Source organism: Cebus imitator, unplaced genomic scaffold (assembly GCF_001604975.1).
Source record: "Cebus imitator isolate Cc_AM_T3 unplaced genomic scaffold, Cebus_imitator-1.0 Scaffold239, whole genome shotgun sequence".
Taxonomy (NCBI): Eukaryota; Metazoa; Chordata; class Mammalia; order Primates; family Cebidae; genus Cebus; species Cebus imitator.
The window spans coordinates 824,799-844,982 of NW_016107554.1; the positions used below are offsets into that span (position 1 = coordinate 824,799).

At 33.7% G+C, this 20,184-nt stretch overlaps 1 protein-coding gene across 17 annotated transcripts in view; it reads right to left on the reverse strand.

Moving 5' to 3' along the window:
- Positions 1–323: 323 nt before the first annotated feature.
- The window catches only part of SLC4A7 (solute carrier family 4 member 7), a 101,592-nt gene continuing 81,731 nt past the window's right edge, over positions 324–20,184 (reverse strand). For 10 of the 17 annotated variants that reach the window (XM_037727760.1, XM_037727758.1, XM_037727762.1 and 7 more), the window contains 8 exons: positions 19,849–20,010; positions 19,413–19,664; positions 16,867–16,935; positions 15,219–15,392; positions 13,337–13,468; positions 10,287–10,384; positions 7,154–7,261; positions 325–4,473 (listed from right to left, as the gene is read on the reverse strand). In XM_037727760.1, coding sequence (XP_037583688.1) covers positions 4,392–4,473; positions 7,154–7,261; positions 10,287–10,384; positions 13,337–13,468; positions 15,219–15,392; positions 16,867–16,935; positions 19,413–19,664; positions 19,849–20,010 — 1,077 coding nt within the window. In that variant the 3' untranslated portion in view covers positions 325–4,391. Of the gene's footprint in view, positions 4,474–7,153; positions 7,262–10,286; positions 10,385–13,336; positions 13,469–15,218; positions 15,393–16,866; positions 16,936–19,412; positions 19,665–19,848; positions 20,011–20,184 lie in introns of all 17 variants that reach the window. The other 7 variants (XM_017498248.2, XM_037727763.1, XM_017498247.2 and 4 more) reach the window with 4 other exon arrangements.

Sequence of the window (20,184 nt, forward strand, 5' to 3'; positions counted from 1 at the left end):
AACAAACAAAAGTCCTGTACCCAAGAGTTCAATATTATCATGCATATCACACAGTAAGATTTCTAAAATTGGGGGAATAAATGGACCAGCCATTTCTTAGAGAGCTTTAATTTCAATTATCTCTATCAAATACCTTTGCAAAACAAACACGATTTTATTTTTTCTCACTGTTTCCTCTTTTCTCTCTCCTACTGAAAACTAATATTAGGGGGCAAGAAACAGACATCACTTATTTTCCTTCCTTTCCTATCTCATCTCAAGCTGAGAAAGAAAATGTGGCTCTTCTAATAATCAGAGTTCAAAGTAGAGACAATAGCCAACAACTAATTCAGTAGATTTTTATTGCTCAATCAACTTCAGTAACATCTCCAAAAAGAAAATAGTTTTCATCTAACAATTATGAAACAAATTTGAAAGGCAGGATCATTCACATTATAGACCTGGTAGAGGCTTGTACTTCATATAAATGAAAAATATCAGTTCTACAATTTAAACGTTTAATTTACTTTGGATTTTATTATAGAAGAAAATATCATTGTAATTATAAAAGCCATAAAAAGTGGAACTGTACTGTGAAATTACATCAAGGTATCAAATTTTATATAAATGAACAATAAAATTCAATTTTTATTTATTTAAACACAGTAAACACTGGAAGACAATCTCCCCCAAAGCAAAAAAAAAAAAAAAAAAAAAACCTTGAATAATTCAACAAAAGAAAAGCCATAACACAAAAATTAATCAGTGTGCAAAAATCTGATTTAAAAAACAAAACTGAGGTTTAACAATTACTCTAAGTCAAATGTTGAAGTCAATATATGCTAATTAAATTTCATTTTAAAAATGATCTTTGGATTATTACATTCCCAACTATGTTTTCCTATAATCAACACTTAATGTTACTTTTTGAAAAACTAGAAAAGAGATCAATTTATATTAAGATTGCCAAATTTTGCAATTTGAACACTATTTTAAACTTTGAATGTCCTTAAAGTCTTTAAATTTATTTTCTAAAATAAATAATTGTTGGAATAAACCAAAATATTTTCACATATTTGCATTGCATATGATAAAAATGATGTGATCTACATAAATACATTTAAAACATTAAGTTATTTCATATAAACATTTTTAATTACAATGTTTTATCAATGGCTTACACATTTGAAATCTGAGCACTTTAAAACAGGATTCACATGTTAAACTGCTGAGCACATTTACAGAACTGATGTACATCACATAATCCTTTAAACAGCAAGCTCTGGTGTTATACCTCAGTTTGAGAAAGCATTTTTCTTTCAACAGAATTTTGAACCTGCTTTTGTGAAAGAAAAAAAATTAGAAAGCTATTATACTCACACAGAAAATTTAAGTATGTGGAAGAAATCAACTTTTTTTGGATGAAGAAAAGTTAATTTTGAGTGATAAACAAATCTGCTTTACAAGTAGATGCATTAGCACATAAAATATTTTGTCTTAAACATCTTTACAGAAGACTTGGCAAATATGAACAATGGTATGCCACAGCTTTTTAAAACAACTTTTAACAGATTTAAGATCGATATCATTCACATTCACACAAACACACACACACACACACACGCACACAAAGACTGTGTGCTTCGCTTCGGCATATGTAATATTATTAAAGAATATATAGAATTATCCTTTTATCATAAGGAATTTAGTTCATTGTTTTCTCAAAAGCTGCTATTTTAGATTGAAACAGCATTCAGAAAAAAAGTAAATTTCAGATGATCAGCATCAGGATTTACTACAGACTTTGTAAACAGATATCTATAAATAAATAAACTAGGGCAAAGAAAAGAATATCCTGAGGTGGCTCGGTGGCCAGGGTATTCAGTAGCACTAAGCTCCATCCTGGAAATCAAGGCATCTAAAGAAAGTGCAGGGCTGTTATCTGAATTCATTTCGTAAATGGAATATGTACAGGTTTAATTATTTTGCACCTTGAGGTAAATCAGTACATAGCAACTACTACTGCTTATATACAGTTATTTAAGGCAACTTTATTTAAAAATCAATATATGTAGTAAATTATATCTCACTGTCTCACAATGAATGCTATGATTGTTATTTTTCAAAAACGGTGGAAGAAATATCATAATCACTTAAAACAAGCAGTTAATTACTTAAACATGAGTTACCTTTGCTCTTACATGGAGTAGTCAGATCATTTTGTAAGTCAAGTAGTCAAAAGAAAGCAGAAACCACTAACAATTAGAAGCATTGTAAAAACATTTTGAGTGCAAAATATTTTGCAAGTGACGGGTTTTCTGGCACTGGATAATTACTATACATAATTAAATAAAATCACAGAAACACTATGATCCCAGGTAGTTTTCATTTTTAAAATTTCTTCCTGTAAAATAAGTACAGTTGTTACCCCTGATGTCCAGACACAAGGAAATGACGTGAGGAAATCCTCTCGTTCAGATATATCAGGGGAGTTTTAAAAATAGCAGCAAATACTGGGGTCTTTGGAAATAATTATGCTGCTACGAATAAAAAGGAATCATTACAATGGAAGCTCATAAACAATAATAAGCACCGTGGATAATATTCTATCAATTGCCAACAGAGTCTAACTCTTTTTAGGCAGTACCAAATGATGACAGCTATATATTTTCTAAAGAAAAGCAGCTATATTTCCAACCTCTCATCTGAGGCAGAAGTTGAATCCATCATTTTAACTAGATTCTCACAACATGGTCTTGGAAGAGGACATTACATTAGTTAATAAATAGTTTATAATGAATTTCAAACACCAGACTTGCTAAAATATCAGCTTTTGGCATTCCTCATGATCCTTTATTAGACTTTTGTAATTTAATTATATGGTTAAAGGGAGCATTGGAATTTCATTAAAATTTTCGCCCTAATATTCATGTCACCATTTTTGATATTTCTGTGGCTTCTCAATACTCATTTGATTTCTGTAAATTCTTCTCTTGTCAAATCAGTTTCACAACCCCATTCATCCAGTCCTACAGGCTTAACAACTTTTTTCTATTTCACGTGGAGCTAAGAGTATATAAAAGATGACTAAAAAGATTTGTTAGACTTTAAAAAGCTCAGAAAAGCAAAAACAAATACATAAAATAAGAATGCCATCAATCTGAGCTACATATAAAATTATGCCTAATTTCCTTTTTAAAATATAAATATGGCAGTGCTTTATATCAAAGATGTAAAATCTATCAGTTGCTTTAAGATAATAAAGATAAATGCAAGTGAGCACCAACTATTTACATTAACAATTTACTCTATTTGTTACTTTTCCAAATGTTTGTATAATATTTAAGCATCATCACTTAAAATAAATATTTTAAAATAAAATCACAGGTAATAAGCTATTAAATATAATCTACAAAAGTGAAAAAATAACAACATAAAGAGAAAATGAAAGGTAATTCTTGATAAAGTAATACTGATCATAGACCCATCTGAGAGAATTCTGACTCCTGATTATTTAAGCATACTACTTAAAAGAGAAAATCAGTCAATCAAGAACTTGAACCTGATGGAAACTAACCATTTTAAGACAAAGAGAGACAAGGCAGAGAACAGAGTGGGAATTACAGGCTTTAAAAGAGTATAGGGGTACAGAAAAAAAAAATCTACAAAGGCATCAAAATCTACTGCAAATTGGCATTGCATAACTTTTTAAATTCATGAAGTTACAAATGGTACGGGTGCTTAATTATCAAATCACCTGCAATTTTACTTGTCTGTCACAATGGATACCTAGATATGAAGGTTTTAAGATTTAAAAAAATTAAACATAAAAGTTAAAAACTATCATTATTAAAGTTTCCATTGTTCTACATTCATCTCTATGGCTAAGGAAATGCCAGTTAGTGAAACATGATGACATCTATGGAAATGAAACACACAGAGAAGCCCTGAAATGTTACCACTTTTCCCATAGCACTGGTATAGACTCCCTATTCTTCCCATAAAGAACAAAAGTGAAATAATATCTGAAAATTTCTAGAAACACATAAAAATTATAAACATATAAACAAAGTATCACTTAAGGTTTGTTATGAATTGCCATTGATGAACAAGAGGTTTAAGAAAAGCAGACTGAAAGCATTTCTCCACATCCTTCTATTGCAAAACAGAAAAATTTTTTTTCCAACAGAATAAATATTTGAATAGTTAAGAACTGTGTACCTCACTTCAAAGACAGCAATTCATTATATACATAGTCTCCACGGTGCTCATAACAAACTCCAGACACTACTTTTAAAAACCCAGTAGTCATGCATAAACAGCATGACATACAATATTGTTTTATATAGTGACATGATAAACACACATTACATAAGTATATATCTATATGTATAATGCCTCTTGGTTCAATTCTATAATGAAGTTTCAGCATCCACGTATTTCTTTCTTGGTTCATCTTCAAAACTTATTTTCACACTCACTGGTTTATCAGGACTATTTAAAACAAAGAATGAGAGTAAATAATTTTTAAACATAAATATTCAATTCTAAACATGGATAACAATGAGTATATTAAACCTTCTCAGATTACTATTAACAATACAAACTTATTACTTACTAATATAATTTTACCTTTTTTTAAATCATTAAGCCTAAATGGAAAGGCAAATATTAAAAATTCTGCTTTTAAAAACTGCATATATTTTCAATTAAAATTCATGTTTTCCTTACAACTAAAGAGGGGGTCCTAAAAATAGGGCACTATATGGTCAGAATCTATTGGATTACTTTTATTTCATATATGATCAGTTACATAGCATGTGACTTTTATTTTACTGAAAAATCTTATTAATATATAAATCTTTGTTGGGCTGTGCATGGTGGCTTACACCTGTAATCCTAACACTTTGGGAGGCTCAGGCGGGCGGATCACAAGGTCAAGAGTTCAAGACCAGCCTGACTAACATGGTGAAACCCCGACTCCACTCAAAATACAAAAAGTAGCCGGGCATGGTGGCGCAAGCCTGTAATCCCATCTACTCAGGAGGCTAAGGCAGGAGAATCACTTGAACCTAGGAAGTGGAAACTGCAGTGAGCCAAGATCAAGCCATTGCACTCAAGAGCAAAACTCTGCCTCAAAAAAAAAGTAAATAAATCTGTTAATATAGATAAGTATCAAATAACTTCCAAAAAGGTTACAAATTTACAAAACTTCTCACCCCAAATTTGGTTCATAAATACAAAACCAATATACCTATTCCATATATATATATATATTCCATATGTATGTATATACACACACCCTATGTGTGTGTGTATATATATATATGTGCGTGTGTATACACACACACACACACACACACACACACACACACACACGTTTTTTTGAGAGAGTTTCACTCTTGTTGCCCAGGCTGGAATGCAACGGCGTGATCTCAGCACATTGCAACCTCTGCCTCCCAGGTTCAAGCGATTCTCCTGCCTCAGCCTCCTGAGTAGCTGGGATTACAGGCATACGCCACCACGCCCGGCTAATTTTTGTAATTTTAGTAGAGACGGGGGTTTCACCATGTTGGTCAGGCTGGTCTTGAACCCCTGACCTCAAGTGATCTGACCACCTCAGCCTCCTAAAGTGCTGGGATTAGAGGCCTGAGCTACCGCACCTGGCCCACCTATTCTATATTTTTAAGTTAGTATGACACGATGACTCCAGGTACATAAATTTAATTGATTAACTGTAACATTTAATACCTAAGTTCTAGAAAAAGTTTTCATAAAGTGTAAAAACACACTATGGTTTGCTGTCTTCTCCAGACAAACTGAAGGAAAGACCCACCCCCCCAAAACATCTTCCTGTTAAACCACAAAGCCAAGGCATTCTCTTTCTTCCTATGTGATTTTGAAGTGCGGGGCGACCCAAACAAAAGGCAGAAGTATAAGAGATGTTAGTTATTATTGTAAGGACTTCATTTTTTTTATGATAATTATACTAACAGGGTCAGGGGTGCTGACACAATGCGAACAATTACTAACAGTAAAAAGAATATTTAGAAAAATTCTGGCTGTACTGAATGATCCAAAATTACAAAGAATTTAACTTTAAAACTTTTTAAGATTAAAGACCGAAGAAAGGAAACAGCCAGCTGAGAAATTAGAACTCAGATGACAGAAGAGGAAAACATATGACAGAGAGTAAGTAGGAAATAGGTTCTAAAAGAGGGTAGGGAAAGAATGAGAAAAAGCTAATCAATTATTATGAGAAGACAGAGCTAAGACAGCAAGTGAACAAAAATAACTACGTGACTGAATGCCTAGAAAAGTTTTCATCTCATGCCCAAGCAGAATACACAGACACCCAACATAGCATCTCACACAAACTGTACATAAAAAGTAATTGTTGAATATGAATGACTGAGCACCCCACAAGTTGGTAACTCATTTCTCTAGAGGCTTAAGAGATTAAAATACTAATGATTACCAAAACAGAATCCCTGAGGGTTTAGTTCTTGAAGTGAGGACAAAAGAAAGAAAAAGGGTTACATAACAAGAAATGTAAGAAAGAGGTTACATAATACATTCAATATATGGTCCACTGTAAAACTGAATGGCCTAAGTCAATGGATTCTATTTCTATCTCCAAGCAAAATGTTTACCTGACCTGAAGAAATGGTATACTAAACCAAAACGAAAGAAGGAAAACAACTGTGTTTTTTCTCTTTTCTTGGACCATCAGAAAGCATAATTGAGGTAGTATTCAATTAATCCCTAATAGACAGTATGTCATCCCTAATAGTTATCTATCTTTATATGGTTTGTGATCTTTTACATGTTTACTCCATACTGCCATATGAAATTTATTTTTATTATAAAATAGCTCAAATTATTATTATTTTAGACAGAGTTTCGCTCTTGTCCCCCAGGTGTCACCTCAGGTGATCTGCCCACCTCAGCCTCCCAAAGTGCTGGGACTGCAGGTGTCAGCCACTGCCGCTGGCTCAAATTGTTTTTTTAAATAGGTAACTATAAATTAAAAAACAAAAACAAAACATAATCATTATTTATACCTTACTCCATTATACATTAAAATGATGGACGAAAGGAAGAAGGAATGAAGCTCTCCGTAAGTAAACAAAAGTTGGTTACAGTTAGAAAACACATAAATAGTTATAACTACCTCATGTTAGATCTGGTTACTTTGGCATTCTCAGTATTCATGGAAAGTGCCTTCCACTGTGCAGTTTTGGCCATTTCATCTGATATATTAACAACTGAGGGATCAACACTGAAGAACAAATACACTTTTTGGTTAGTATTCAGTACTTGCAAAAGTATTAATATTGTCATTCTTACTATCTGCTTTCATCAACTAAAAATTGAGAAAACCTTTGCCATGCACTTAAAGGTCTCGCAAGATACCAGAATTTGAGTTCTGTTAAGAAGTCCTAAGAAGAATTACATCTTTCGAATAGAAACTATGAGTAAGATTAACTAAGTTAGCAAGACTTATTTATGGAACTTTGCTGCAGAATCCAATCTGGGGTTTCAGTACTACTTCACAGCGCTCTAACAATGATACCCTCTGATCATCTTGGCTGGAAATATGCTACTGAAATAATATAAGACTATGTTAATGTCCTTATGCATACAAAAAAAATACAGTCTCAAATCAACTAGAAAACGTACAATTGGCACACATTTAATCTCAATACCCAAAGTTTATAAGGAAAACTTAAGATTATGATTTTTAAAAATCTTATTTTTTCATAGCTTTTACAAATCATTATAAAGAATGCTTGGAAAGATAACGCTCTGAAATTGAAAACAAAGCACTGAAAATATTTCAACAGCTAACACAAAGTAGCCTCATAAATACCACTTTTATCATATTTAATGTGATAAAAGTGGTATTTTATCAAGTTTATCAAGATTAAAAGAACAGAGTAGGCCAGGCACGGTGGTCACGCCTGTAATCCTACCCAGCACATTGGGAGGCCAAGGCGGATGGATCATGAGGTCAGGAGTTCAAGACCAGCGTGTCCAACATGGTGAAACCCCATCTCTACTAAAAATACAAAAGTTAGCAAAGAATGGTGGCACCCGCCTGTAATGCCAGCTACTTGGGAGGTTGAGGCAGGAGAATCACTTAAACCCGAGAGGCGGTGGTCGCAGTGAGCCGAGGCCACGCCATTGCACTCCAGCCTAGGCAACAGAACAAGACTCCATCTCGAGAATAATAATAAAAACAACAACAACAGAAAGAACAGACTACTATCCATTTACTATAGTGAGACAAATGTTTCTGTTTCTGTGAAATCTTTTGATCAAAATTACTTCAAGACCCCAAATCTAATAATACTATCCATAAATAATTAATTTGGGGCTCAAGGTTGTCTATCACAAGTAATAGGAAAGTATCATAAAGTTAATACAAATACATTTGCAAGTCCTTTTTCTTTGATTAAAAAAATACATTCAGACAAACAAGGTACAAATACAAATGTCAAATTAGGCAATGTTAACAATGTGATGGCAACTAGTTTACAAATGACTAAACAACAGTCATTTAGGAAGTGACAGCTCTGTTCATACTAAAAATCAAATTATTTACAAATTTAAGACTGCAGAGAAGGGTGATGTGGTCACTGAAAAGTCTCTATGAATGGCTGCTTTACCTTCGCAAGGTCAGATTTTTAAAAGTACACAAAGTCTGAATGCCCAAGTTTACAATGGCATAGCCATCCAACTTGAAACGATGCCTACCCTGAGTAACGTTTATTCACTTGGTTGCCAACTTCAAATAAGTGAAGAAAGGTATTTCTGATAAACTTTCTAGCTTCTAAATATCCTTTACTATGAAGAAAGTATGTATTTTGTTTTCCCTCAAAATGAAATTAGATGGGAAAACCTTTGCCTGTATTACATAAATTATTTTCATCTTTTATAAGGGCTTTACAGTTTCCAAATGCTTTCATATACTGTCTCATTTGATCTGCCGCACAAGTAATCCAAACCTATTTAAGATATAAAATTCTGGCAAGTAAACACATTAGCCATTTCCTGGCATTTCTGATGTTAAAAATTTTAAACATATCCACATTAATCATGGCTCGTGTTACCATTTAAAAGACAAAAGGAGAACTGTCGATATCCATCTTTTTCTTAAATATATGACAATAGACTCCACTTAAATTTGTCAAGGTCCCTATATAACTACACTGAAAAAGTGATAAAGCAGGACATTGAAATTAAGCAGCAAATACTCTCAGCCAATTGGTGATAATTGCTAATAACCATCATGGTAGTTCTTATACTCTTTTTAGAAGTACATCAATGAAGCTAATATGCATAGAGGAAGATTAGTTGAATTCATTCATCACAACTAATCAACATGTACAAATCAAATGTTACCCTGTAAAAGCTATAAATAGCTAAAAAATAAAACAAAAAAAAAACAAAAAAAAAAAAAAAAAAAAAAAAAAAAAAAAAAAAAAAAAAAAAGGAAAAAAATTAAATACCAATAAAACATTTTCTATCAACTGGTCAGGTAAGAAACCTGTATATATTCTAAGACCGATTTTGCCAGCTAATCAGAAATGAAATAGAAATGTGTAGAAATAGGAATCAGGTGTGTACACAAATATAAGTTGTTAATCTTTTTTATAATCTTTTATAACTATAAAAGTTTACATTTCTCAACCTCTGTATCTTTAGTTCTTAAATTTAAATATAAATCACCAAAATCACACATGATATATTACACATAAAACATTAATTAATTCTTACATCTTATGAGCCTTCAATACCAATGATCAAATCACATCTTTGAAAACTAAGAGTCTTCTAGGGCTTCTAAACATACTGATACATTGGAAAGCTATCAGAAAATGAATTACTGGTATCTGAATAGACACTGACATAGATTACTGAAAATGTTTATTTTCTAGCACCCACTGACCCCCGCCCTAATAAAGGGCATAAAGAAAAAAGCTATACTACCGTGAAAATAGAAATATTCTCAGACTCACGTATTGATTTTAAACTTCACTAAGATAGATGGAGTGATAGAAGACAAGCAAATTTTATTGGCTTGGCATGGACGTTAGTTTAAGGCTCTGGTTCGAGTTCAGCTTTGGTGGGAAAGGTGCAAGGGACTTCCTTGCGTGAATCTCTCATTTAGTTGATACACCATATGCAAATTTTATTATCTTTTATAAAATAGAAATCACCACTTTAAAAGAAGCATTCTATGGCTTATTAAGGTCCTTGACATTTACATAGAAGCTTTAGAAAATAAAGTTGTATCTCACCTATATTTTAGGGCTTTGACTGGAATTTGCAAGAGACTTCCCCCTTCAAATGGAAGGTGCACAGTATCATCATCATCTTGAAGCATCCGCTCAGCTTCCTTTAAAACACATGTGTGAAGAGATTACTTTTCCCAGAATATTTTTCCAAGAGAATCAGTTAATATATGACTTAAAGACTTAGAAACCCAAATTGACAATATTATTTAAATATAACATATCTGCCATTACTGAAAAATTCATTTTATAATCATGAACACATACTTGTAACATAAAATAAGAACAACCACTTGTTTAATTTAACATCATGACTAATTTAAAAATGGTATAGTAGTAACATTTCTTTTCTTTTCTTTTTTTTTTTTTTGAGATGTAGTCTCGTTCTGTCACCCAGGCTGGAGTGCAGTGGCACAATCTCCACCTGCCGGGTTCAAGCGATTTTCCTGCCTCAAGGCTCCTGAGTAGCTGGGATTATAGGTGAGCACCACCACGCCAGCTAATTTTTTCTCTTTTTCTTTTTAGTAGAGACGGGGTTTCACCATGTTGATCAGGCTGGTCTCCAACTCCTGACCTCGTAATCCATCCGCTTCTGCCTCCCAAAATGCTGGGATTATACCACGCCCAGCAACTTTCATTTGTTTATGTAAATCACTTATACTATTTAAAAATCAACTACATAAATGTGATTATCAGTTATGTAGGTTTATAATGAAAGATAACATTCTGTGAAACCTTATCACAATACAGTATGAGCAGAAGGTCATTTGGATAAGGCAGGGATTTTCAACCTCAGCAATACTGACATTTAGGTTATAATATTTATCTTTTGTAGAAGTCCTATGTATATAGAGTATTTCACGGCACCTCAGAATTCTACTTATTAGTTGCCAGTAGCAGTCCCTCCAGTTATGGCAATCAAAAATATCTCAGACGTTGAAATACTCTTGGCAATGTCTCAGTCAAATACTCACACACCAATTTGCTGAGAGTATTTGTTGCTTAATTCCCCCCAGCCCACCCTGGTGATAATTACTAATAACCATCATGGCAGTTCCGATTCTCTTTTTAGAAGTACATCAATGAAGGCAGTATCTTAAATCATTTAGCAAATATTTACAGAACCCAGCAACGCAGACCACTATGGCTGGTTAACACTGAGGCTCAAGCCCACATTGAGACCCACTTGGAAAGTGGACACAGAACAAAATTAGGATGTTAATATTGGGGGTGATAGATAGGGAAGTAGAGGAGACACTGAGAGAACATTCCTATTTCTTTTCCTTACTAATAGAAATTTGACTATTTTGAGGTGCCAATGTGCCCAGACTGTAAAAACAACAACAACAACAACAAAAAAAAAACCGAAATGAAATCTCCCAGCATTCCTTGCAACTTAGTAGGATCATGAAGTGCAAGCAGAACTTACTGGATGACATTCTAAAAAGACTCCTTAAACCTGACAATACGGTAAAACGATTTTGCCTTCTATCCCTTCCTTTTTCCTGCTGTCTCTAATACTAACATGACGGCTGGAGTTTAACAGCCATTTTGACTCATGAAGTGAAAGTGAGGATGGAAAACTATATGCTGAGGTCAGGAAAAAAGTAACAAGTAGCCCCTGATAAGCGGAGCTTAACACTGCATCACTTGCTTTCAAGAATTCTTTTACTTGAAACGCAATCACTTTGTGTTTAAAAGCCACTTTTACTTTTGTTTTTTGTTATATACCACTGAACCTTATTCTAACTAATATAGAAAGTAATAAACAGGCAATTTGGCCCATGTATTTTAGAGATAAAATATATCCTATTTGAAAAATCACCAAAAACTCAGGCCTGGCACAGTGGCTCACATCTATAATCCCAGCACTTTGGGAGGCTAAGGCGGGCAGATCACCCAAGGTCAGTAGTTAAAGACCAGCTTGGCTAACATAAAACCCTGTCTCTACTAAAAATACAAAAATTAGCCCGGCTTGGTGGTAGGCGCCTGTAATCCCAGCTACTGTAATCCCAGGCTGAGGCAGAGAGAACTGCTTGAACCCGGGAGGTGGTTGCAGTGAGCTGAGATCATGCCACCGCACTCTAGCCTGGGCCACAGAGCAAGACTCCATCTCAAAAGAAACAAAACAAAACACCTCATACATATTTACATAAATAACGCTGAAGAAAACCAAAATTTTAATTTTAAAACTCTGGTGTCTTAATTCAAATTAAAATTCTAATTAGTGTCTAATTAAAGAATTTCGATTTTTGTTGAAAAATAAACATAAAACCAATAAAATTTTAATCTCTAAACAGAACCATAACATTTAAAAATATGTAACTTTTTCCTTATCTTTGATTTTCAAACAATACACTGAATGGGAAAATAGAGCAAGGACTACAACAAAACCATCCATCTATGTACTCAAGTCTCTACTTTTCCTTCTTATTAACTGATAGTATCAAGTTGGTCATTAAAAATCAAATTCCAATTCAGAATAAAGGATTTATGTTTAAATTGCAGCATACAAATTAACTAATTGTGGTACATAATAAGTGCATATAAAGACTAAAGTTTTATTACTTTTTAAAAAAGATAATTACTTAAAAATCCTTTTTTGTCATTATGTAGGCCAATTATTAAGCTATTAAAATTAAATATATGCTAAAATTTATGTTAAATGTATTTAAAGTTTACTCAGATACTATATTCTGATGTACAACTATTTTGTTACCTATATTTCAATATTGCTAAAAGCTCTAATTCTTCTGATTGCTGATTAAGTAAGCACGTGTTATGTAATTTTTGAAAAGTATTCCTGTGTTAGAACTATGGAGGTACAAGATAGTGAAATGGTTAAGGGCCTACATTTGGAACAGTTACCTAACCACTCTCTGCCTCAGTTTCCCCATTTGTAAAATAGAGATAATAACAGTGCCTACTACAGTTTATAAGGTTCTTAGAAGGATGAAAGGAACTGATTCATGTAAAGTGATTATAATGGTGCCTGCAATATGGAACAAAATATTAAATAAGAAAGTGGTGTAAGTTTAAAATTCTCGTCTTTTTACCTCTTTCTCTTTTTTCTTTTTGTCATCCTCTTTCTTTTTCTTACTTTCTGGCATGAGATCATCAAGCCAACTAAGTTCTCTCTTCGTGAAACACAGGTCCATGAGCTTGCGTACAAACACTAACGCAAGAACCTTTAAAAAGTGGGGAAGAAAATAGTAAGTGACATATAATATAAACTGTATCACTTAAAGAGGAAAAGCATATTTATTAAAACTTGTTATAAAAAATGCTTCATATAGTTTTTAAATTATTCACAATTATTTTGTTCCAAAGGAATTGAGTCAATTATTTATCTTTCTGAACTTTCTGCTAAAAAAAAAAAAGCTATAAATAGAGGAAGAAAGGAAATAGCATTCTTAGCCTTCTCCTACATAAAGCCTTACGCTCTGTATAAAATTATGAAGCAGGTTAAACACTGAATATCAAAGCAAAAAAAAATAATTTTTAAGACTTTATATATTACATAAGTATATATAATTTTAAAAAATCTCTTGAGCAACGCATTAGAGTACCTATTCCCAACATTAGGTGTTAACTTTTCAATCATATGGGAGAAATGAAATACTACTTTAATTTGCTTTAACTGCTGCTGAAGATTAGCATGTTTTTGAATGCTGATTGGCCAGTGAGATTTCCACTTCTGTACTTGCTATTTTCTAACCTTTGCCTGTTTTTTTGTTGGTTTTTATGACTTTTGTTTACGAATTTGTGAGTTCTGTGTAGCTTGAATAGAAATCCTTTATCTGCCTTATATGTTACAAATATTTTCTCCCAGTTCACAGTCTGATTTTACTTTTTATACTTTTTGAACATATAAGAAACATTTAATGATCATGTGGTGAAATACAGCATATCTTCCTTTTACATTTGGATTTTCATATCTTCTTAGAAAAGTTAGCCCCAATCAATGGATTATACAATACTCTTTTACATTTTCTACTACAATTTATTTACCATTTAAATACTGAATTCAATTATGATTTCTGAACATGGTCTCAGATAAGGATTACAACATTACTTAGCTTCCAGTATACAGTTAAATCGTCCAATACTAAATTCTTCCATACAAAAGAAATACTACCTTTAATGAAATAACCTACTTACCGTATTCAAGTGATAATTCACAATATATTCAGATAAACTTCTGGACCCTTTTGTCTATTTTTTTTATTTGTCTATTCATATGCCAATTCCATTTTATGGTGGCTATACTGACTTGTCAGCAATTTTTAAATTTTTGGTTATCAGAACAGTACAGTATCAACACATGAACAGTGAAGTAGATGGCAAAGACCCTGCCGCCCCCACTCCTAGCCAGGACTCCTTCTTAATTATCATTATCTTGTTATTCTCTAGTAGTTATGTCTCTACTTCTAATGAATATGTAATTTACATACAGTAAAACTGAAAAATATCATGTGTACAGTTTGATACTTTTGACAAGAATATACTACACATATAGTATATACTACTCATATAGTATCTTCATTACTTTTGACTTCTAGATCTGTCAAGTTCTAGAAAAGATGTATTGAAATATTTTAATAATGAACAATGCTGTTTTGGTTGCTTTGCTTTTACATTTGAAAATGTATTTGTTCCATGAATGTCCTAAATTCTGAAGTTGTTTAAAAATACAAAATTGAGTCCTGTAGCCTAAGGACTAAAAAAGCATAACAAATGAAAATTTACAAAATAAAATAATTCAGACTGAGAAACAACTGGTTTATATCTAGAAACAGCTAATCCACATTTTCAAACACCTAAAGAACTTAAAATGCATTATTCCTTTTCTCAAAGTCAATTATAAATAAGAAAATTATTATAAAAATAAACAAAATTTTATTAATTAGTGACAAAATAAGTCTGAAGAAATCTTACCATCATGGGAAAAACCACTGCAGCAGCTGAAACTTTTATCACCCATAAAAGGACCAAACAAGTAAGCTGAATGACTGTGAAAATATGGACCTTCCAGAGAGGCACATAACGGAGGTATATCAAATCAGGCTGATGCTTAGCAGGCATTCCAAATAATTTTATACGGTCAAAAAACTATGAATAGAATAAAAAACGAACAAAGAAGATTTCAATAAAATATTTCTGCTCCTTAGAAGAATTTATACTCAACTTTAGAGTTTTGTGTATTAAACTGTAAGTTCCTTGACATCTTCTGATAATACTGGAGAATGTTACAGCAAGGATTCTCTGGATCCAGGAGGGTGGGCAGGGCGGGAACCAAGCAACCACTTGAACTGCTGTAATTAATGTAATCAGGAAACTCAATCCAAAATGTTTAATTCAGAGGATTAAAATATCTAGATAAACTGATACTGAAAATAAAACTGAGCCAATGCCTATCTTTTTGAGCTTTAATTTCTTCATTTACACATTGGGAGTAAGATCAGCCCTAATCGTCTCACAAAACTCTTAAAAAGCAAGTGAGATAAGGAAATAATTTCTTGACCAATGAAGAGTAGATTCTGGATGATGCTGAAATAATAAAGATGCTTTCCTCCCACTAGCCTATGAGCTGGAAACTTTAGACAACATCCTTTCCATGAGAAGAGGTGGTCATGTAGTGCTAACTGTGCTTTATGATCTGTTTGGGTTTTTGGTTTTTTGTTTTTTTTGAGATAGGGTCACACTGTGTAATCCAGGCTGGAATGCAGTGACTGGCATGACCACAGCTCACAGTAGCCTCAAACTCCTGGGCTCAAGCAATCCTCCCACCTCTGCCTCCTGAGCAGCCAGCACTACAGGTACACACCACCACAGCCAGCTAATTTTTACATATTTTGTAGAGGCAGGATTTCACTGTGTTGTCCAGGCTGGTCTCAAACTCCTGGCCTCAGGTGATACTCCTGACTCAGACTTCCAGTGTGCTGGGATTACAGACATGAGTCACCACAGCCACCCCAAATGTTTTATACTAAAATTAGATCACTACAAACCTTAAGAAGTTTTATTAGGTTGCTTCCCACTAACTATTAAAACAAAATAATGAAATCACTGGCTTAGCTAATAATCTTCAGTATGTCCTTCTATTTCTGTTTCCTGATTTACATTAGGATTTCTTCCTTTCCTCTCTGCCAAATGGTTAGTGTATTGAGGATTACAAAATGATGTATATGCTAGGCTTTATAAGCTGTATTGTGTTACACAAATGGCAGGTCTGGCTATTTTTATAGGAAACTAATATCTACCTTTTTAAGTACCAAACCTTTTTTCTAATCCAATCCTTTTGATCCTCCCTCTCACTATACTAGTCTTGATTGAGTTATAGGGCTTTTCATTGTCTTCAATTAAAAACAGGTAAGGACCATGTCAGCTCATGATCTCACTTTCTGGAGGAAAAAACGTGCAGTAAGTAATTACTTGACAAATGTCATCTGAAATCATCAGTTAGAAAACTAACCTCCCCCCAAAATGTCAGAGTTGAGAATAAATCACTACTATCATAAAAACAATCTTTGCATACTAAAAATATCAAGTTTCTATAGAAAATCATTCAATATTTAAAACTTGCCTGGATTCCTTTTAATGAGGAAACTCCCATATAAAGGAAAACACCATACAGAACAGGCATTGGAATAAACTGTAAGTAAAATGACCACAATTAGAACTCATGAGTAATAAGTACACAAAAACATAATCAGTGAGTAATTATGGGGCTAGAATTAAAAGATCCTGCAATCATGAGGATTAAACCTACCTAACATTCCCACACATAAGAAAATTGCTAGTATACAATAACATCCTTGAAAAGTTGCTCATCTTCTACATATTGCTTCCTAAAATGGGAGTATGTTTACTTAAGAGCAGGGGTACTGCAGTCAGACTTAGTTTTAAGTCAAAACTTAACCTTTCTGCACCCCAGTTTCTGTATCAGATTGCTGTGAAGATTCAGTGACTTCGAATACATAAAATGCTCCAAAAAGCACCTGATACATATTAACCACACAAAAAATGTTACCCATTATCATTGCCATCACTACCTCTGCAGTGAATATTATACAGTAGCCTTTACTGAATATAATTAAAATCCACCTCCAAAATAAAGTCCTTACTACTTTCGCAGTTATGACAATCCCAAACTGCCTACGTGGTTCACACATATTCATCCTACAAGAAAGTCTGGCTATTAACAGAGCCCATCTGTTTACTCAAAAACCACAAACAGCACTCTGACCTAAGGAAGAGTCCTACAAGGAAAAATGAATTAAAACACTACAGAGGAAAACCACATCTACTACACCTCTTCTGAACAACCTAGCATATCTTTCTAAGGACACTGGAAAAAAAGAAACAATTTATGAAGAAAACATATTTTTAAAAATCTAAGCAATGCCTGCAATCCCAGAACTCTGGGAGGCCGAGGCGGGTGGATCACTGTGGCTAAAAGTTCTCGACCAACCTGGCCAATATGATGAAACCCTCATCTCTACCAAAAATACAGAAATTAACTGGGCATGGTGGCACGTGCCTGTAGTCCCAGCTACTTGGGAGGTTGAGGTACAAGTGTCATTTGAACCCAGGAGGCAGAGGTTGCAGTGAGCTGAGATCACGCCACTGCCCTCCAACCTGTGTGTTGGAGTAAAACTCTGTCTCAAAAAGAAAAAAGAATGCTAGGAAAAAGAAATAAGAATGGAAAAAGCTCCTGAAAATTAAATCTATAAATATCAAATTAACTAAAATTTTTTAGTAACAATTTTGATGGACTGAACACCCACCCATATAAAGATATGAAAAAAAGGGGAAATTTTCTTTAATAGCAAGGGGTAAGAAGGATAACATTTCAGAAGGTCTGAGATCTGTTTAGTTGGAGTTGAAGAAATTTGTAACAAGAGTCAGTAGAAGAGAAGAGGAAGTAAAGAGGGCAAGAAAATTCCCACAGCAGACAGAAGGCACAAGTTTCTTGAGGATACTGACTGAGCACGGTAAATGAAAAGCCCCTGCCTACCTGCCTCCCTTAATATCTGAATGAGATTTCACAAAACTGGAAGTTAAAAAAAGAACTCTGAACAAGTTCACCATTCATGGTACCATGCGTAAAAATAATTTATCAATACAAAAAATGAATACAAGAAAAAGGGGAACCTGCACATATAATTTTTTGCAGTAAGGGAAGGTAACAGATATTAGAAAAACTTATTTGGTCTTGAGGCTTGGGCTGGAATAAAACAGTGTATATTTCTGCCTCCCTGCAGGCAAATCACACTGCTTAGTCCTCAGCAAATATCATCGTAACACCATTTATGTGTCCCCAGAGGGTTTAAATTTCTATAATCTAACTTACAGGAGAAGCAAGGAAGGCTTAGTTATCGTCATAGCACAAAATGTAAATGTTAATAACAACTTTTATAATAGTACTAAAAAGTAGAAACCAACAAGAGGGATATGTTAGAAGGGGGAATGAGGATGGAGTCATAGGTGAAAAGACACCACAACCTTAGGTCAGAAGCTCTCAAACTCTGTGGTTTCAAGATCCCTTTATATTCTTAAAAATTACTGAGGTCATTTCCCCTCCCCCACAAATACTTTTGTTTATGAGTGTTTTATACATATTGATATTTGCCATATTATGACTTTTTTTGTTTTTAGAGACAGAATCTATCTCACTTTGTCACCCAGGTTGGAGTGCAGTGGCCCAATCACAGCTCACTGCAGCTTTGACCTCCCAGGTTCAAGCAATCCTTCCATCTCAGCCTCCTGAGTAGCTCAGACCACAGGAGCATGCCACCACACCTGGCTAATTATTTTTATTTTTGTAGAGACCAGGTCTCACTATGTTGCCCAGACTGGTCTTGAACACCTGGCCTCAAGCAATCCTCTTAAAGTGCTGGGATTATAGGTGTGAGCCACTGCACCTGGCATACATTATTTTAAAAATAGATACAGTGTACCACTGAAATGCTTGCTATACTAAAAACCTAATGACATTATTTTCCAAGTAAACTGTAAAAAACAAATCTAATTTTAGATATTTTAAGTATATTTTAATGTTTCATTTTCACATAACTAAGTATAAACGTTATAGTAAGATTTTAAAACACTGCAATAAAGAGATTTTACCTTTAGGACTGAAGTCATGAACACGGAGAGGCCCATTAGAATAAAAATCACTAATCCTGTAACTCGCTGTTCACGAATTCCCAAAAACTTGGGTTGTTCCCCTGGAGCAGAACATTCAGACTCGACTTTTAGGCTGTTGACATGACTTATTGACAACACTGTTGCAGCCACAAACCATGGAAGTCCCATGACAGAACAAACTCCCAACATAACACCAACCATGAGCAAATCAAGGTGATAGCCAGCTCCTTTCTGCAAAGTGAAATGAACATAAATATCTGAAAGTCTAAACTGTTCTCTCAATTTAAAATTCTACACTCATTATAAAGAGGGAAGAAGCTCATTTTCATCTTGCACCTTTTAATGTTGTAATCATTATGAAAACACCTCAAACCCTTGAAGAATCGCAATGCTTAAGGCAAAATTCTAAAATTACCTTTAATTTGTGCTCCTTTCTGTTTATAATTACAGCTGTGATTTGTTGATCCATAAAGATGAGAATAGTACAAAGCAGAGCAGGAATAGCAGCTATTAATAAGGTCCACCAAGGATTATCTCCCAGTGGGTTTATGATCCACCCTCTGTCTGGATGAGTAGGCTGTTAAAAAATTAAAAATAATTTTTAAAAAGTCTCCTTCCTGTATTGTACTAAATTTCTAAAGCACAAACTTGATCTGTTCCAAGAAATACCAAGAAATAGAAAACAACTGAATTAAATCTTGGGATACATGGTGTATTTTCAAAGATGGCTACAGGAATTCTTCCTATCCCT